The following is a 19621-nucleotide window of genomic DNA, read 5'->3' on the forward strand; positions in this document are numbered from 1 at the left end:
ATGAGGCTATCATGTCATCAGCAAATAATTGGCAATTCTATTTCTTCTTTTCCAATCCTTATGCCTCTACTTTCTTTTTCTTGCCTTATTGCACTAGCTAAAACTGTCAATACAAGGTTGAATAGAAATGATGATACTGGGCACCCTTAATCATTCCCGATGTTAAATGGAATGCTACTATTGTTTCCCCATTAAGTATAATGTTTGCCATAACATAATTGTCCTTCATTAGGTTAAGCAAATTCTTGATTTGCTAAGAATTTTTATCATGAATTTATGCTCGATTTCTATGAAATAGTTCTCAAAACCTTTTAAGATAATCATGTTATTTTTGTCCTTGAAGCTGTTAATGTTGTGAACTACATTTATAGATTTTCTATAAATCTATTTGCATTCTTGGGAAAACCCTACACAGTATATTTTACTTTTATACTCTGTTGGACTTAGTTTGCAAATATTTTATTTAGGATTTCTACACTTAAAACCCTCAGGAAATTATCTGTAATTTTCTTTTCTCATATTATCCTTGTCTTGTTTGAACATAAAGATTATATGGCCAAGTTGGACCTGCCCTGGCCTGGGTCGGACAGCGGAGGTGACAGACCTCTGCTGGTCCCAGGAATGATGGTGGTGTTTCACGACAAGGTGGAGATTGAGGACTTCCAACATGACGAGGACTCGGAGAAGTACTTCTACCCCTGCCCATGTGGGGATAACTTCTGCATCACCAAGGAAGATTTGGAGAATGGGGAAGACGTGGCAACATGCCCTAGCTACTCTCTCATTATAAAAGTGATTTATGACAAAAATCAGTTTACATGTGGAGAGACAGTCCCAACCCCTTCCACCAATGAAGAACTAGTTAAATGTTGAAGAAGACTTTAGGACTCCAAAGCCTGAACTTTTGGGAATGAGCCAAGCTGGAAAACTCAAATGCAAAGTCACTGGTTTCTTCATGGGGACAGTTATTTCTTAGTTTGCTGGTTCATACAGTGTGGATCCTTTCCATTGGCTGCCAAGTTGAAGAAGCAAGTCAACCACATGACATACCTGGATTTTGTGCCTAGAACTTTGAATTGGACATGCTCTTAATCTTCCATCCAAACTTAAAAGAAGATAATTTCAAATCAGTGCTTTCTTTCGCTCAGTTTTGTTATTTTTATATCTTACACCTAATTACTTCATTATCTGATAACAGCTTCATCTACCTCAAAGTCATTAGGATTCTTTAAAAAGGGATTTTATTTTTTAGTTGGTTAAAAAAAAAGATTATATGGCCTCATAAATGAGTTGGGAGTATTCCCTCCTTTTCTAGTCTTTATTACAGTTTGTACTAAGTTTAATATGATATGTTTCTTGAAAGTTTAGTAGAATTGCCTGTGAAACCACTTGGCCTAAAGTTTTATTTGTGAGATGATTTTTTTAATTTTAATTTCTTAAAGTTATGGCACTATTAAGGCCTTCTATTTCTTCTTAATTCATTTGGTAGATTATATTTTTCTAGGAAGTTGTCCATTTCATTTTCTTCAAATGCATTTCTATAGTGTGGAGATGATATTACGAACAATAACATTGACATATTTTGCTGTCATCTCATTCATGCTCCAGACTCCTGAGGTTTTAAAGTTGAGATGAAAAGATGATAAGAAAATACTAGTTTTTAAATTACTTCTCTTTTTTTTCCTTGATCACTCTTGCCACAGGCTTGCCTATTTTATTAGTTTTTTCAAAGAATTAACTTTTGGTTCTGTTGATCTTCTGTATTGTTATTTTTGTTTCCATTTCATTAATTTTGCTATTATTTTTCTCATCTCCTTCCTTCTACTTTCTTTAAATTTATTGGGTTTTTTTTTTTCTATCTTAAAAAAATGTCTAACTTAAAGACATCACCTTTTGATATTGTGTAGAACTCAAGTCTAGGTTATGGTAGACATAATTTCTCATTTTCTTTTCTTTGGTCTTTGGTAGTTTTTGAAAGACAACACCAAACTTTATCCAAGTATTTAATTATCTTTATGTCATACACCTCTAGTAGCATCTCCTGGATTTGCTTCTTTTCTTATTTGAGGACCTTTTCCAATACTCTTTTCAATATGGGTCTTTGTGTGACAAATATTTTGAGGCCTTATGTGCCTGAAAATATTTTTATTATACCCTCACATTTAAATGATGATTTGGCTGGATATAAATTTAGGCTCAATGTTCTTTTGTCTTTTCAATATTTTAAAAATATTACCATTATTTTCTTTTTGCTCATGAAAAGTCTGAGATCCTGGTGATTCTTATTCCTTGGTGATTGATCTGCTCTATCTCTCTAGAAAATTTTAGAATTTTATTTTTGCCTGTAAAACTTCCATTTCATTATAATATTACCATGGTTAGTTTCTTCTTACTGTTCTTGTTTGGAACTGCATAAATACATCATCATTTATCTTTCTTTAATTCTAGGATATTTATTTCCATTTCTTCAAGTATTTCCTCTTCTCCCTTTTTATTTTCCTCTTCTCCTGATACTCCTATTTTCTGTGAGTTGAAGTTCACATTCCAACTCAATCTTCTTTATCTCTTAGCTTTTATTTCATTTTTTTTTCTTTATTCTTCCTTTCTTCCTTCCAGAAGAGCTCCTTAATCTGATCTTCCAGCTCACTAATTTGTTTTTCAGCTACATCTATTCTAGCATCCATCTCTGTTCTTTCTACTATTACGAACGTATTTTTCATGCCTAGTATTTCCTCTTGACTTTTATGATTCCCTTATCAGTTATTTATTATGCTTATTTTATATTTGTTAACCATTGGATTTAACATATTTGCTTCTGGTGGCATCTGTAATCCAGGTTGTTGCTTTCTTTTCAAGTAGTTTTTCTCCTGAGATATCTCATTACCTTGGCCTTTGAGCATATATTTCTCTGATGCTATCAGCTGTTCTGTTTTAGCATTTGGTACGGGAAAAGACCAAAGGGCAGATCCCAGTCTGTGTCAACATCCAGTGAGATCAAGGAGAGGGGAAGGGATAACATTAAGGTGGAGAACTCCAAGCACCAGACTACATAATTAATTGCTCAGGCTGTGTATCATGCCACCAAATAACTCTTAAGATCAAGGCCCTACTTTTAGAACCCATCCCACCCTCCACCCCTCAAGGAGAAGCAGCCTTAAAAGGAAGTACTCCTAGGTGCTAGAGGGAGTTGAGGGTAGAGGGAGGTGTGAGTAAACGTTCAAGGTCCATCAATCCCCACCAGTTTTCCACACTCTGGCTTCTGTTCTGCCCTGATTGTTATTCTTGAGGACACTTACACCAGCAGTCTGAGCCTCTATCGCTAATTTCCACACAACTCTCCTGCCCTAGGCTTCAGATGTACACACAAACACACACACACACACACACCAGTTCAAAACAGGCTTCCTTGTCCCTGGGGATTTCTCTGGAGTTTTTCCCCATTATTTCCTACAGTTCCTCTGAGATTGATCTTGGGGTCAGCAGCCAGCCTGTGGTAATTCTCTATCTTGGCAAAATTGGAGGTTTTACATAGGTTTATATTAGACAAAATTGTGAAACAAGTATACCCTGGAACTTTAGGTGCAACAGGACAGCCCAATATTCAAAATCTCCATTACAATGCTTGCCTACCTGAGCCTCCCTTTCCCATCATCAGCCAAAGGTCTCTGCTATTCCTAATGGTCTTCGTATTCCATTAATGATGCTTATCTTTTCCCTATGCAAATACCAAATTAACCCAATCATGAAGCTAATGGAAAAAAATGAGAATAGCAGAGTAGAAGGAGGCCTAGAGACTTTCTCTCCAAGTAACTAAAGTGCATTTCGATAGTGATTTTTGGAAGGCTATTCATTTACTTTGTCTAATCCAAAGAAATAAGGTTGTGTAGTAGGAAGGAGTAGGCTGCTGGAGGAGACTTTTTAGACAAATACAATCTTTCAGCTTTCAAATTTCACTGCGTATAATCACACATCCATATAACATTATAATTCTTATTAATGCTTATAAGCTAACAACAACAATAGCATGTCAACTTTTCCCATTTTAAGTTTAATGGATCAAAATGTACTTCATGATTTATAGGACCTTATGTAATATGGTCCTAACCTTCCCTTTCAGCCCCATGCCTCTATCTCTATTCTTCTATTCAGTTGGAATGTTTTCAGCTTCTTCCCACCTCAAGATATTCAGAAATCTTTTACTTACGCTGGTAAGTCCCTCCCCACCTGTCATCCCCTGGCTTACTCCTACTGATTCTTCAGCTCTCACCTTAAATGTCACTTCCTTAGGAAAACTTCTTGACCCCAATGCCCCAGACTGAATCGGGACCCCATCTTACACAAACTCATAGCAAGCAGTAGTTTTCTTTTAGAGAATTTATCATAATTATAGTTAACTAATGAAATATGTGAAGAAGAGAATTGGTATAATATACTGTGAAGTAGAAAATAAAGAATTTTTATTCATTTTTTTGAACACATATATACTGAAAACTTACTGTGTTCCAGGCATTGTGTTAAGTAACTGGGAATACAGTGGGGAAAGAGGTAGACCATTCCTCTTCACTTTAATCATCCATTCTTGAGGATATCTCCTGGATATTAGGATCACCTAAAATAATATCTCGTTCAAATATACTAGCATAGACATAACTCCTTCTCAAGAAATTTCATGTCCTTACTCTCATCTCATTTATACTCTAGACTCTTGAGCCCTCCATTTGCCCATCAGTCTCCCTGCCTTTTCTTATCTTGACTTTTTTCTCTATCCAGACTACATGATACTTGTTTTCAGTGTTTTTTCTTGCCAAATCCTCAACTCCCTTGACATTCTGTAGGATCCACTCAGCAAGCTTAAGCCCTGTATCAATCTGACACCCAGGCGACCAAACGTGGTTACAAAACGTCCCATGACCATGTGGATTGGTATTTCTACCAATTCATGTTTTTCTCACTTCAGCTGGAGATTCTTATTGCTCAGGAAGTTTTCTATGTGTTCTAATCAATTTCCTCTCCCATTCTCATAGCAGCTTTTTCAAACTTTCACAATTCATCTATATGCTCCAATGCCCCATTCTAACGCTGCGGATAATCTGCTTCTCACTTCACAGAGGAAACCGATGCCAAGAGTAAACTTCCTGGACTGCAAACTACCTACTTACCTGCAGTCAAAATTGCCCTTGCTTCCATCCCCCACCCACATCAGAATAAAGGAGGCATCTCACCTCCTGACTCTTGCATTCAAGATTTCATTGCCTTCCACAGATGATCTCTAATAACCTTTATTTCCATCTTTCTCTCTTCTTACTCTTTCCAAAAATGCTCAGCTTCTACCAATTAAAAGTAAAACAAAACACCAAACTTCTCTTGACTCTGCATCCTCTTCTATCTTCGTTCCTCCACAGATAAATTTCTTGAAAGAACAGTCTACATTCACTCTTCTTCACCTCTTCCCACTCACACCAGTTTGGCTTCCGCCCTCAGTACTCTGAAATCCTCTGCAAAGATCATCAATTATCTCTTCATGACTAAATCCAATGAATTCATCTTTATCTTGCTTGGCATCTTTTCAGAGATTGAAAGTACTCCCTTCTTCTTGAAATTCTCCTCCTTTAAACTCTCTTTTCCCTAGACTTTTAAAAAATATTTTCCCCTCTTGATCCATTCTCCTTTTATTTCTCTGGCCTCTCCTCCTTGGCAGGGAGGCATACTTCTCCTTATTTGCCAACTCCTGTGAGTGCTAAACAAATGCTGTAGGATTCTGTCTTCTCCTTCACTCTTTTGGAAGGGGAGGTAGGGGGGGAGTTTTTAATTGGCTTGTTTTTGTATTTTATTATCTTTAGACCAGGAACTAAGCAAATGAATATATTCCTCAATCTTGAAGACCAAAAATAAATGCAAATTTTAAAATAATTTTTGTAGTTACAAATATAAGAAATTTAAATTCAACAAACACTTAATCTAAAAGTATCTGCTAAGGTTAGGTTAAAATTAATAGTCACCAAAATTGGATATGATTATATTAAAAACTGAAACTTACATATTCACAGCTCCCAAAATATACCTATGAAACCAAAAAGAACAGGTCCAAAAAGAACTAGTAAATTAGAGGCTAATATAGTGCCAGTTTTCATAATATAACACACTTTCCAAGACTGAAGATTAGAAAAGAATGACTCTTTACTTACTTGTAAGGTTTATTCCCTTAAGAGATGAGTCACAATGGCAAAAACTCAAAACCTGGCCCCCATGAATCTGTGGGCTTATCTCCCTGAGCTGTAAGTAATAGGCTCCTAGACTAGACTAGCAGAAGGCAATAGGTAGCTGCAACATCTTTTCCTTCAATCTTGATATTCCCATTGCATGATACCATCCACATCCTTGACTTCAACTATCAGTACTCTCAGTCTCTAAATTTTCAGCCTAGATCTCCTCGCCAAGCTCCAGAATTATGTATCCAGAACTTGTAAATGGCAGGGCAGAATATCTGACTCCTAGCACAACTCATTTTGCTCCAGTAGGCAGACATAATATATATTGATTTCTACAATGATTTAACAGGCTTTCAGAGTATCTTTATATGTATTAGAGAAATAAGGACTGAATGTCTGAATGAAATTGATTATATGCTCTTTGAGGGCTGGGTCCTTATTTCACCCACCTTAGTGCCCAGCAAAGTGAATGGCACATGGTAAGCTCTCAGTAACTGATTGCATCTGTTCACTCCTGTTAAAAACCTGGTAGCGGGCTTCCCTGGTGGCGCAGTGGTTGAGAATCTGCCTGCCCATGCAAGGGACACGGGTTCGAGCCCTGGTCTGGGAAGATCCCACGTGCCATGGAGCAACTAAGCCCGTGAGCCACAACTACTGAGCCTGCGCGTCTGGAGCCTGTGCTCCGCAACAAGAGAGGCCGCGATAGTGAGAGGCCCGCGCACCTTGATGAAGAGTGGCCCCCGCTCGCCGCAACTGGAGAAAGCCCTCGCACAGAAACGAAGACCCAACACAGCCAAAAATAAATTAATTAATTAATTAATTTAAAACAAAAAACAAAAAAACATGGTAGCAATCTTCAGCATCCCTCTCCCAATCCTTACATCTCATAGCTGCCACAGTTGTAATCTATCGCTCCAGCAGTTTCCTGCCCAGCTGCAACTTCGCAGCAGTCTGGCTAGAAGGGGAAGAAACAGCCCTCCATGACCTGGTCCCACGTATCTTCCCGTTCTATCTGTGGACACTCTCATCATTGAGTCTCGACATTCACAACTGATGGTAGGTACCTGAGCACATCTTGTCTCTTCATACCTTCGGGACCATTGCTCATGCTGTTTTGTCTTCAAATGCTCGTCCGATCTTTTTTCAGCTGGCTAACTCTTAGTAGGATTTACAACTCTACTCAAGTTTCATCTTTTAGAAGCCTCTCCTGCGGACCCTTAAACTTAATTAATCAACTCTCCTCTGAGCCCCCTGTGCCAACTTCTTATCTTAACTCTCACCTCTTTAAGTATTTGTTTATGTATCCACCCTCCTCATAGTAATCCTTTGAGGCAGGTGGACTGTTTAACAGATGAGAAATTGAGGCAGAAAAAGGTTAAGCAACTTTCCCAAGGTCACCAGCCAGTAAGTAGTAGACCTACAAGTCATACCTCAGCTATCAGATTTCAGAGCTCCCATTCTAAACCATAAATTCTCAAGGAGAGAGACGGCACCTTATCCATGTTTGCATCCCCAGTGTCTACCATGGTGCATAGCACATAAATGCAATAAATGTCAAACTAAACGGCATTTGTTGAATTCTGCTGAAAAGTTAAGGAATTTAAAAAATGACTAAGATATGATCCTTACCCTCAAAGAAGTGCACAACCTAGTGGGGCTAAGGAAGATTAGTAAAATACTGCAATAATAGAAAAGAATGAACTAAAGGGAAAGTAACTGAGAGTGGGGTAGTTTATATATTGAAACACTGGTATTAGAATGTTGAGGACCCTCTTTAAAATCTTACCCCAACAGCATTAGACATAGGATCTTCCTGGAGCTCATGGTTATATGAAAATTCAAATCAAGTGAATTGTTGGAAGTCAAATTAGAAGATGTCTAGTGACAAGCTCTAAGAGTCTGGCCCAGGCTTTGCCCTATTCACTAGTTTACCAATCCAGTTATGAACCTACTCTGAGTCACACACTTGTACTAGGAGTGGTGATACAAAGAATAATGACTGCAATAATGACATAGAAAATGATGGTAGAATTTGCAAATGACTCAGAGAACTAAGATTAGGTAACATGATAGATGGCAGAGTGAAGAATCAAAACAATTTTATTACCTGGAACAGTAAGCAAAATCAACAAGATGACATTTTAACTATCAGAATTTCCATTTACATTTTTTAAAAAGCAATTGCCCAAGAAAATGGTAGCAATAATGTTAATTTAAAAGACCCAGAGGTTTAAGTTTGCTTTAATCTTAACTGTAGGCTGTGGCTGCTAAAAAAGAAAACTAGCACAATCTTTGGCTGAACTCGTACCAGCAGAGTGTCTGGATCAAAGGAGGGACTAGTCAATGGCCAGTATTCTGTACTGCTTAGACTGCACGTGGGTTACCGCATTCAGTTTTGGGAATGATATTTTAAGAGAGACTTTGACAAACCAGAGTCCAGAGAAGCACAAGAAGAAAGAGTAGTGGGCTAGAAACATAGTCAACTAGCTAGTGAATTTAGGAATGTTTTGCTTGGAGAACTGAAGAAAGAATATTTTCTACTGATATGAACTGTCCCACATAGATTACATGTGAGACATGTAGTGAAGCATGAAGTATGAAACAGTAAACCAAGGCTTGATGCCAGCTGTCAAGTGTCTAGGGATTTCTGTATCAGATGGGAAGATGAACTCATATGATTCTAAGATACCTTTGAAATTTAAGATCCTAAGGAAATCTGTCATCTGGGAGAAGACACAAAATTTTTGAAATTATTTCAAAAGTTTAGAGAGAACCATACATTTTTTTCATTTAGAGAAGAGCCATCACAGCTAAAACCACACTTAAAAAATTAAAACCAGGACATGGTTACCCATCCCTTAGAAGAGCCAAAGAAAGCTTTTCTTAAATAATGTCAGTCCTCTAGTTTATTTCCATAATGGTACCTTAAACATAGTGGCACCCACATGTTCATTAACCTGACAGATTTATGCATATTTCAGGAATACCTGTATTTTATAATAATAACAAGTACTTGTAATTGGCACAGGTCAGTGATTTGGATTTTTCTGATGTACTTTCTGCCTTCTGTAATATAAAAAGCAAAGTATTCATTCTAGCTTTGTAATCTATTTTTTTCTAAGCAAAGTCATTTAATAAAGCCTTCACCAATTTTCGATTTGAACTAACTCTAAATTCAGGCCTGAGCCTACCAGTGTATTGACTTTTCTTCTGTCCTGAAACGATAAAACAGTAAAAATGCAGATGTTGTTCATGATCAAGGAAACATATGATACCTATTTTGTTTTTCAAGTTCATGGGATCTGCTTCAGCAAAATATGTACAACACTATGAGCCATGAAGTTTTCTATCCTCATATTTCAAATTATTCTTTCATTACCTCTTTGCTAACTCCTCTCCCATTCCACATTTTTATTCTAAGTCCATTTTATTCTAAGTATGTTATAGAATTAATTCTTATCTCAGACTTTCATCATTTTCTTAATTCTTTCTATGAGTACATACTTTCACTTTTTAAAGTGTAATCTTAACATTTTTTTTTAGCAACTCAATGGCAAATATAGTGGACTCACAGCCTTAGCTGGGAATGTTGCATTTTAAAGGCCAAGCAAATAGGAAATTTGATGACTAGAGCACTTTACCTCACCGATACAAAAACTGGAGATGAAAAAGGTGGGAATTGTATGAAGCCTCTCTTATCTTCCCTTTTCTCCCTTTTTCCTTATTCTTTTTCCCAAGGGGCAGGGTGGTGGTGGTGTGTGTGCGGGGTGGGGGAGGGTGGAGTAGGGAGAGAGAAAGAGGAAAGAAGAGAAAAAAGAAAGAGAGAAAAAGGCAAGAGGAAAGCAAAACTTGGATAATATTAATAATTGCTAAACTGTATACAATTATCAATTAATGGAAGCAAAAGCACATAAGAGACATACAGGGTTGAAACTGGAGAGGGAGAAGATCTTTGGGACCTAGGAAACAGAGCTGAATCATGTATTCCAAGGTTGCAATATTCTAACAGTCCACATGTACTTTTTCAGGGTTACATTGACAACCTAACAGTAATTTTCAGTGGCCCCCCCGCTGCATTTCCAGGTGGTCAAGATTTATTTTTTGGCCCAGCCCCTCTGACCTCTCCCCCACCTCTGGCCTCTCCTTCTCTAACTTCTAGACACTCAGCACCCTCACACTGAACTCTGGTTTGCCAGAAACCTTTTGGTATTCCCTGCCAATCCTTTCTCTTCTTTCCGGCCCCAAATCAAGTCTTATTCCCAGATTGCACAAGGAGGCAGTTGGCCTGATTATCTGATTAAAATAATCAGATAGAAATGAATCTTAATTTCTGTCTAAAAGACGTACTTAATTTCTGTCCAAAAGAAGGAGATTGTTAGCTCTAGTGGGTCTCTATGTGTATTTTTTGGTTCTTAAGTAAGTAGCTTTTCATCAGATTCCTAAAGGAACCCATTCACAGAGCAATTAAAACACATTAATCTAATTGGAAAAAGGGTATATAGGAACTATTTTTGACTGGGGTACATATGTGGGCTCCTGGTCTACTTAGATGAACCCTCATATACTACTCCCAGCAATCATCAGTCTTATAACCACCTCACCCCAACCCCGGCCCCAATTTCCTTCTCACGTTTACAAACAACATAACTCACAGTAGAATAAGGTATTGCTTAGGAAGAGTGAAGGGCAGAAGAACAGTGAGCAGGTGGAGGTCCCAAGAGCCAGACGATCTTACACAAAGAATATAAAATAAATTAAAATAAAAACATAAAATTAATGAAATAAAAGTATACATATACAAATATATATTAATTTTAATTTTAAAATTTTAAACTACAGAAGAGTTGCAAGAACAATACAATGAACTACCATATACCCTTTACCTAGATTTATCAATTTAACATTTTGTCACATTTGCCTTATCTATCTTTCCTAAACCATTTGAGAGCAGGCCCCATATATCAAAACTTTTATCCCTAAATACTTCAGTGTGTATCTCTTAATAAGTGTACTCTTTTTCATAACAACAGCACAAGCATAAAATTCAAAAAGCTTAACATTTAAATAATACTATTGGGACTTCTCTCGTGGCGCAGTGGTTAAGAATCCGCCTGCCAATGCAGGGGACACGGGTTCGAGCCCCGGTCCGGGAAGATCCCACATGCCGCGGAGCATCTAGGCCCGTGTGCCACAGCTGCTGAGCCTGTGCTCTGGAGCCCGCGAGCCACAACTACTGAAGCCCGCGCACCTAGAGCCCGTGCTCGGCAACAAGAGAAGCCACCACAGTGAGAAGCCCGAGCACCGCAACAAAGAGTAGACTCCACAAGAGTAGACCCCGCTCACTGCAACTAGAGAAAGCCCACACGCAGCAACGAAGACCCAACGCAGCCAAAAATAAATAAAATAAAATCAATTAAAAAAAAAAAAAGAGGGCTTCCCTGGTGGTGCAGTGGTTGAGAATCCGCCTGCCAATGCAGGGGACACGGGTTCGAGCCCTGGTCTAGGAGGATCCCACATGCCGCGGAGCAACTGGGCCCATGAGCCACAACTACTGAGCCTGCGCTTCTGGAGCCTGTGCTCCACAACAAGAGAGGCCACGATAGTGAGAGGCCCGCGCGCCGCGATGAAGAGTGGCCCCTGCTTGCCGCAACTGGAGAAAGCCCTTGCACAGAAACAAAGATCCTACACAGCCAAAAATAAATAAATTAAATAAATAAATTGAAAAAAAAATCTTAAAAAAAAAAAGAGGTGCTGAATCATTAAAAAAAAAAAAAAAAAACGAATCCGCCTGCCAATGCAGGGGATACGAGTTCGAGCCCTGGTCCAGGAAGATCCCACATGTGGTGGAGCAACTAAGCCTGTGCACCACAACTACTGAAGCCCATGCGCCTAGAGCCCGTGCTCCGCAACAAGAGAAGCCACCACAATGAGAAGCCTGCACACAGCAAGGAAGAGTAGCCCCCCCCCACCCAGCTCACTGCAACTAAAGAAAGCCCACGAGCAGTAATGAAGACTCAACGCAGCCAAAAATAAATAAATAAATTTATATAAATAAATAAATAATATTATCCAGTATGCAATCCATAGGCAAATTATCCAATATGCAATCCATAGGCAAATTTAATAGAAAATATTCCTTTCTAGAACTTTTCTCCCAATCCAGGGTCACATATTGCCTTTGGTGACATGTCTCTTTAATCTCTTAAATCTAGAACAGTTCCACAGTCTTTCAGGACACTGATCCAGACCAGTGGTTGGATAGAATGTTTCTCAAGTTGCATTTTTTTCTGATTGTTTCTTTGTGATTAGATTCAGAAGATGTATTTTTGACAGGAATACTACAAAAGAGATACTGTATACTTCTCAGTATCTTACATCAGGAGGTACATCATGTCATTTTGTCCCATAATTGGTGACATTAACTTTGACCATTTAGTTATGGTGGTGTCTGTCAGATTTCTCCACTGTGAAAGTACTGTTTTTATCCCTTTGTAATGAATAAGAAATTTGAGGATACTTTGAGATTGTGTAAACATCCTTTTCTCCAGCAAAATTTCACCCAATGATTTTTAACATCTATTGATAATTCTATCTGAGTCAATTACTACTATAATGGTTGCAAAATGGTGATTTCCTAATTTCATCATTTCTTCTATGTATATTAGTTGACATTCCACTATCAAGAATTGTCATTTCTCCCCCCCCATACTTATTTAACATTGTAAGAATAAGTAAGCACCCGTGGATTCTTTTTTTTTAATTCATTGTTATAATCCATTTCCATCATTATTCATTCGTGATGCTCAAATTGTCCCAGATGGGTAAGTGGAGGTACCTTCAAACTGGCTCCTGTTTCCTTTTGACACGTCCTCATCATTCTTTGAAAATCTTGCTTTATGGGACAAGATTTTCAAGGACATTTTATACTTTCCCTCCCTCTGTCTGGGAATCAGCCATTTCTCCAGAGTCTGGTTCCTTTTATTGGAGACTGGCATTTAGAAACCAAGGTCTAAGGACACATAATATGTTTCAAAATATTAAAATAACGCTGTATCTGTTTCCTTGGGTCACCATATGGAAGATTGGTGTGGTGATATGCAATCCTGACTCTAGCGTTACCTGTGTGACCTTGGCAATTCCCTGCATTCCCTGGGGGTTGATCCCTCATCTGAAAAGAAATTGGATTAAATAAGTATTTCTTAACCTTTTCGCGGTCACCAACACGTTTGAGAATCTGATAAAAGCTATAGTCCCATCTCCCCAGAGGCAAGCCCAAAGAGGCAAAAAATTGCACACATTTTAGGGGGTTCGGTTTCCAAAGCCCATTTGAGGTTTCAAATCCCTGGATTAGGTGATCTCCAAGGTCTCTTCAACGCTGACATTCTGTGAGTCTACAAGCGCCCGCGATGCTCTCAGAATGATTTCTAAGAGACATCAAATTTGGAGGGATTTATATAGAAACAGATGAAAAAGGATACAAAGAAAGGAGCCTCTGAGCAATGCATTGCTCAGCCACAGTTCTTTGCCCTTTCCAAATTTAGGATGCACAGTAGTCATAGGTGAGAGGTTTTGGCGGGAAGGTCCCCGGGTGGGCGGAGAACACCGGGGCGGGGGAAGGAGACCCTAGCCGGACCCAGGTCTCTGCAGACCTCCGCTCCGCCCACCAGGGCTCGCTCTTGCCCTTCGGCTAGGTGGCCGAGGATCTGGGCGGGCCGGGCTGCTATCCCGCCCCTGGCAGCGGCGAGGCGGCGGGGAGCATGGAGGGCGCCGGAGCCCGGAAGAAACGCGCCGTCCACGCCCCGCCCATCTGCCCTCCCTCACACCCGCCCGCCCGCGGACGTCCGCGGTGCTCCGGTCGCCATGGTGACCAATCGAGGCCCGGTCCCGCCCCCGCCCCTCTTCCCCGGCCCCCTGACGTCGGCGCACGTCAGCGGCGGCGCGCGCCTGGCTGGGCCCTGCGGAGCGGGAGGGACTGAGCGAAGGAGTGAGCGGAGCGGCCGTCGCCCGAGCGGAGCTGAGCAGCCAGCCCGCCTGCTCGCCGCCCTCCAGCCCGCGCTCCAGTCCGCAGTGTCTAGCAGCGGGGCCCAGCATGGTCATGGCGGATGGCCCGAGGCACTTGCAGCGCGGGCCGGTCCGGGTGGGGTTCTACGAAATCGAGGGCACGCTGGGCAAAGGCAACTTCGCCGTGGTGAAGCTGGGGCGACACCGGATCACCAGGACGGAGGTGCGGCCCGGGGCTCGGCGGGAGCGTCCGAGGCGAGGGTTCTGGAGAGGAGCTTGACCGAGAGGGGCGGCCGCAGCGGGGGCCTGGGGAGATCCGAGAGGCCGGGTCACTAGCTGAGGCGAGAGGGCCTGGGAGTATGAGGACCCAGGAGGTCCACGGGTCGGTGAGCGCCGCAGCGACCGGGGCCGCGTCACCCGGACCCCAGTGTCTTCCGATTGGAAGCCCGACCAGCAGGGGCTTTGCCTTTCCTAGGCCACCACGGTGGCCACACGGAATTTCACCCAGAGCCTCCCACCCGAGCCGTGACCTGGTCTGTGGCCTCCGCTCTGGAGCCCAAGTTCCGCGTCTTCCCTGCTTTCAGCTGGGGGTGGGGTGGGAGGGGAAGTCTCCGTGCTCCTGGGCTGCGCGGTGAGAGACGTCGCCAGCCCCGAGGAGGGGACCGCCTGTGCTCGGACTCCCCGGACTGGGCTTCGCGCGGCTCCCGGGACCCCGGCGCCCCTCCCCCGCGCGAGGAAGGGGCCACTGGCCGGGAATGCCCGGGCCGCCACTGTCCATCTTCTCTCTCTCTTTTTGCCAGACAGTATCTCTGACTTAGTGTCAGGCTAGTTTGATCTCGTGCCTGAGGCATTTCCACCTATTACTCCAGACAATAGAGCTGGTTAAAATGGTCATCTCTGCATTTGCACATTTGGTGGGTTGGTCTTTCTTATCCTAGGTTATCCCTTTACCAGGTGTGTATTCTGGCTGTGAATACGCGTTCCTTAAGCCGCAGCATATTCTGCCTCTCTACTCATAAAGCCCTCGACTGCTTCCTGACGGTGAAGCTAGCATCCCCCCCTCCATTGCACATTCTAATGCACCGCACATATTTTCTCGCAAGTCTCTGTTCTTACCTAACCCGCCCCCCCTTCCTTTCACCGCTTCGAGCTGCTCTCCTCAGGGTCTCTATTTTAAGACGTGCAAATTAAATACTTTAGAAAAACGGTAGAAACAAAACCGTTCTTTAGAATAAAACCTTGTGTTTTTGACGTACTCTGCTGTGCCTCATTGTAGTTGTTCTGGAGTTTCACCCTTTTTCAGTTTTTTTCTTCCAGTTTTCATCCTATGCAGTGTTTCCCCTTATTAGTGCGAAATGTACCAGAGTTTGAATATGAAATAACATAGGATTCTTTTTCAGAATGGCTGTGTAAGGTATAGGACATTTGAAAACTAGAGGGATTTTTGTAGCTGTTGTTCTTAGAAGTTTTGCTTAATGTGAAGAATTCCATTTCCAAAAAGAAGGGGCAGATGTCATTGTGTCATCCTCCCCTGCTTATCCTGAGGCAGTCGAAATCCGACTCATTTTTTTAGCATCAGGACCAAGATCACAAATTTTCCTCTCACAAATTTACCAGAGCTAGAAATTTAGGTTAAGTTTGTAATGATAAATAATGTGACTATAGTGAGATTACTTAATCTGATCCCAGCATTTTTAAAAACGAAGAAAGAAGTTAATTCCATTCCTCCAAAGAACCATGGCCCAATGCCATGCTATTTGCCCTTTAATTACATGAAAAGAAGGCATTTGTAATGTGTATTTTCATATGGGTCCTTGCTTAATGACTCTAAAAATCAAACAAATTTCACAAAGGACTTCTACAGAACTTTTGAACTAGATTGTTAGGTGGTTGAATTCCAAACCCATCAGCACATAACATTTTTTTCTCATCAGCTCTTATCAGTATTAATTGAAAGATTTAATTGTCAGCTGTTACTTATTAGGTCAAATTTAGGTAATATAGTGTCTATTTAAGAACTGCTTAAGGGGAGCTGATAAGTGACTGACACTTTTTCTTGAGGTTGTCCTTTCAAACCGTAACTTTTAAACTGATATATCTTGTAGGGCTAGGGGGCAGTGTGGAGTAGTATCATGGTTTGGCTATCAGTGAGATCAACGCATTTGTAATTGAAGGCACAGGTCAGATCGTGAAAGAGCACTCAGATCCTGAATTGTGTGCATAGTATATTTGTGTAAAATGATTTAAGGTAAAAGCTAAGTTTCTAGTCCGTAGAACCCATCTATCGTTGCTTTTCTAAAGAAAGTGTTCTTAACATTTAAAAAGAAATAGTGTGAATTTAAGATGGGTGGGTATGAGTGTTGTGGTAATTTAGTGTAACTGGACATATTAAAGATGAGAGGGGTGAGGGAGATAGCAAGGCATTAATGAAGAGAAAAGTTCCTGTACATGTCAAATTTTATAAAGTTGCTCTGTGAACTTTTGTGGTAATTTTCGTTAAGAATTGTTTAGCACAGATGCAATTGTTTCTTACTGTAGTTTGCTATTTGTTAATGAGGATTTTTAAAGCAGTATTTGTTATCTTTATTCACTGGGTAAATATTTGTATCTTTAATAAATACAACAACTACCTCAAATACTGTAAGTAAGATAGATACTGGAAACTTTAAAGTGTTATTTAACATTATTTGAGGTTCTCATTACAGTACATACAGTAATTATAGTGAGAACAATTAATATGGCATAAAGAACAATATCAATAAAATATCATGATTATACTTACTGCTTAGAAAAATTTCTTCAATATAGTATGCACTAACATCAATATTAGTTTGTGTGTTTTAAAATGTAAGGGTCTTTTTTCCCAAGTTTGAACTCCAGGCAAATTTTAGGGTTTAGTTTAAACAGCTAAGTGATGAACAGTTGGACCCTTTTATTTTTAATTGGTTCTCCGTCTCTTGTTCTGTATCACTCAAAAATGACGTATTTTCACAGAGCTTGGGAGATGCAATACTGCCTTTTAGGTGGAAAAAAAAAGTCAGTAGACAAAAGAGATCTTCATTTTGGTCTAATCTATGAAATAGCTTAACATTGTTTAAGAAATATAATTACATCATCATCTGAAGCAGTGTTCTCATGTTAGATCTCTATGTAAATTTTACACACAAAGGGGAAGGCAGGTGGTGGTAGAATCCAGCTTCTTAATATAATACTTCATAAAAGCTTTGTAGTATTGGTTTGTGATTTATGAATTAGAGTAGCTAATTTTATAAAATTAACATAATGGAAAAAGAATTATAGCATTTAGACTGTTAAACTATTTTAGGCAGTAGTGGTTGCTAGTTTGCTATGCTGTGAGAGTCCTTGAGAAGTGCATTTTATTAATACTGCACTAGTAAAGAACTTTTTCCCTCTAACTAAGCATATGACTAGTTTTTTGTTGTTGTTTTTTTGTCCGTTAAGTAAAATTTCAGAAAAGTCATTTGTGCCCTTAAACTTTTTTGTCTCTATAAAAGAAACATAGTCTTGCTGTAGAAAATATCAAGAAGAGTATAGTGCACAAAAAAGTACGTGTGTAATTCCTCCCTCAGTGGAAATAAATCATTCTTAACATTATGGCATATTTCCCTCCAGTCTTTCTTTTTTTTTTAATGCTTTTTTTTCCCCATAGATGAGATCACATGGTAGATACACTTAGATAAATTGTATCTTCTTTTTCCACTTATCATCATAGCCTAAACATTTTGCTTATTATATATAACTTTATTAAACATTTTTAATAGCTGCATAGTGTTCTACCTTGTAGATGAATCCTATTTTACTTAACAATTTTCTTATTTAACATTATGCAGTTTCAAGTTTTCACTTACAATAAATAATTTGCAGCGAATAAATTTTATGTATATAACTCTGTATCTGCATTTTCAATTATTTTAGCGGGGAGGGATTGGAGGTAAATTCCTAGAAGGGAAATTACCAAGTAAGAAGGTATTGTTTTTACATTAAAGAAATAGTGTATTTTTATTATCAAATCTATCATGTTTATTATTGAACATTTTTTAAAGTGAAGATAAATGAAAAGAATTAACTATAATATCACCACCCAGAGATAATCATCATTAGTTATTTTCAGACCTTTTCTGTGATAGATAATTGAGTTTTCCTCAATACCATACCTCTTGTGTTGCTTGGCTAAAGAGCATATAAATGTGTGGTCCATGGAATCTTAAAGATATTTCACACAGGTTCTGAAAATTATTTTATTAAAATGGCATGTAGGTATTACTTATAATTAAGAAAATCTGGAATATAAAGCATAGCAAGGGACTTTCAAAAACTGCTTTTTTCACTGAAAATCATTCTGTGTGCATTTGGGCGCTTTTATATTCAGGCATAATTCGTAAACTAACTACTACCTTAAAATGTAAGCATTTTTAAAGCTTTCCAAATAGTTAAGTACAAAGTTGCATTTTTAGAGCAAAGGTAGAAACAAGAGAAGGGCATATTACACCCTGATTATGGTATTTCTTGAAGAAGAGAACTCAATTTTTTAATACATTTGAATTTTATATTTTGCTTTAAAATTTTAAGACTCCTCTCTGTAGTCTTGGTGTTAATCTTGTTCTGTAAAATATTCCAGATGTCAAGAAGCAGCTGTACTATGTGCTACAGGAGGAATTGTTACCAAATAAGTTAACCAGTAATGTTTGTATCTAGGCCTATGAATGATCTTTAACTGTGTGTTGAAATAAAAATTAGATTTTTCATGGAACATATATGCTTTGCTAGAAATTTTTCTTTAGTTTCTTGGCACTCCAGACAAGTAAAATTTGACAAGTTTATTCTGCTACATATTGTTCAGAATGATCTGTTCTTTGGGAAGAGGGGGAGACAAACATGCAAAAATAAGAGTTGTATAAATTTTTATATTCTGTAGAAATGCTTAACAGAGTTTCATGCATTCTGCTTTTAATTCCACTGGGAAATTCTGTCCCAGTCATCAGGCAATTAAGAAACCATTTATTTGGAAATAACTGAAACTGGCCTCGATTCCTGGATTCACATGATGATATTTGATTTATGGCCCACTACTGAGGGCAGATTCATTTCCTTGGAGCCAAATGGATTCCAGAAATTCATTAAGATATCTTTCATTCCTCTTTAGTGTACCTAATACCTCTTCTACCTTCCACCTCCATATTTTTAAAATATGTCATTTATGTAAAAGTTCCTTTATACAGGACATTTGTGGAGAATGCTTTCCCACCCTTCAAAGAGAAGCAGCCCATATATCCAGTTTGAGTTTGTTGGAAGCATGAAAGACAGTTACATTTGGGAATTTCATCAGAAACGTTTCATTTTAAAAAACATTTTAAAAATACTTTAAACAGGTTAACATGTGAACCTTGGAT

At 39.3% G+C, this 19621-nt stretch overlaps 2 protein-coding genes across 5 annotated transcripts in view; both read left to right on the forward strand.

Annotated features, from left to right (window-relative positions):
- Positions 1–624: 624 nt before the first annotated feature.
- Positions 625–873, forward strand: LOC132369649 (diphthamide biosynthesis protein 3-like). The gene is made up of 2 exons (XM_059929333.1): positions 625–733; positions 809–873. Exons 1-2 carry the CDS (start codon positions 625–627, stop codon positions 871–873), a joined length of 174 nt encoding a protein of 57 aa, XP_059785316.1.
- A 13306-nt stretch (positions 874–14179) lies between these two features.
- Positions 14180–19621, forward strand: part of SIK2 (salt inducible kinase 2) — a 138357-nt gene continuing 132915 nt past the window's right edge. For all 4 annotated transcript variants that reach the window (XM_059930413.1, XM_059930416.1, XM_059930414.1 and 1 more), the window contains exon 1: positions 14180–14433. In XM_059930413.1, coding sequence (XP_059786396.1) covers positions 14299–14433 — 135 coding nt within the window. In that variant the 5' untranslated portion in view covers positions 14180–14298. The remainder of the gene's footprint in view (positions 14434–19621) is intronic.

This window comes from Balaenoptera ricei, chromosome 8 (assembly GCF_028023285.1).
Source record: "Balaenoptera ricei isolate mBalRic1 chromosome 8, mBalRic1.hap2, whole genome shotgun sequence".
NCBI classification, from domain to species: domain Eukaryota; kingdom Metazoa; phylum Chordata; class Mammalia; order Artiodactyla; family Balaenopteridae; genus Balaenoptera; species Balaenoptera ricei.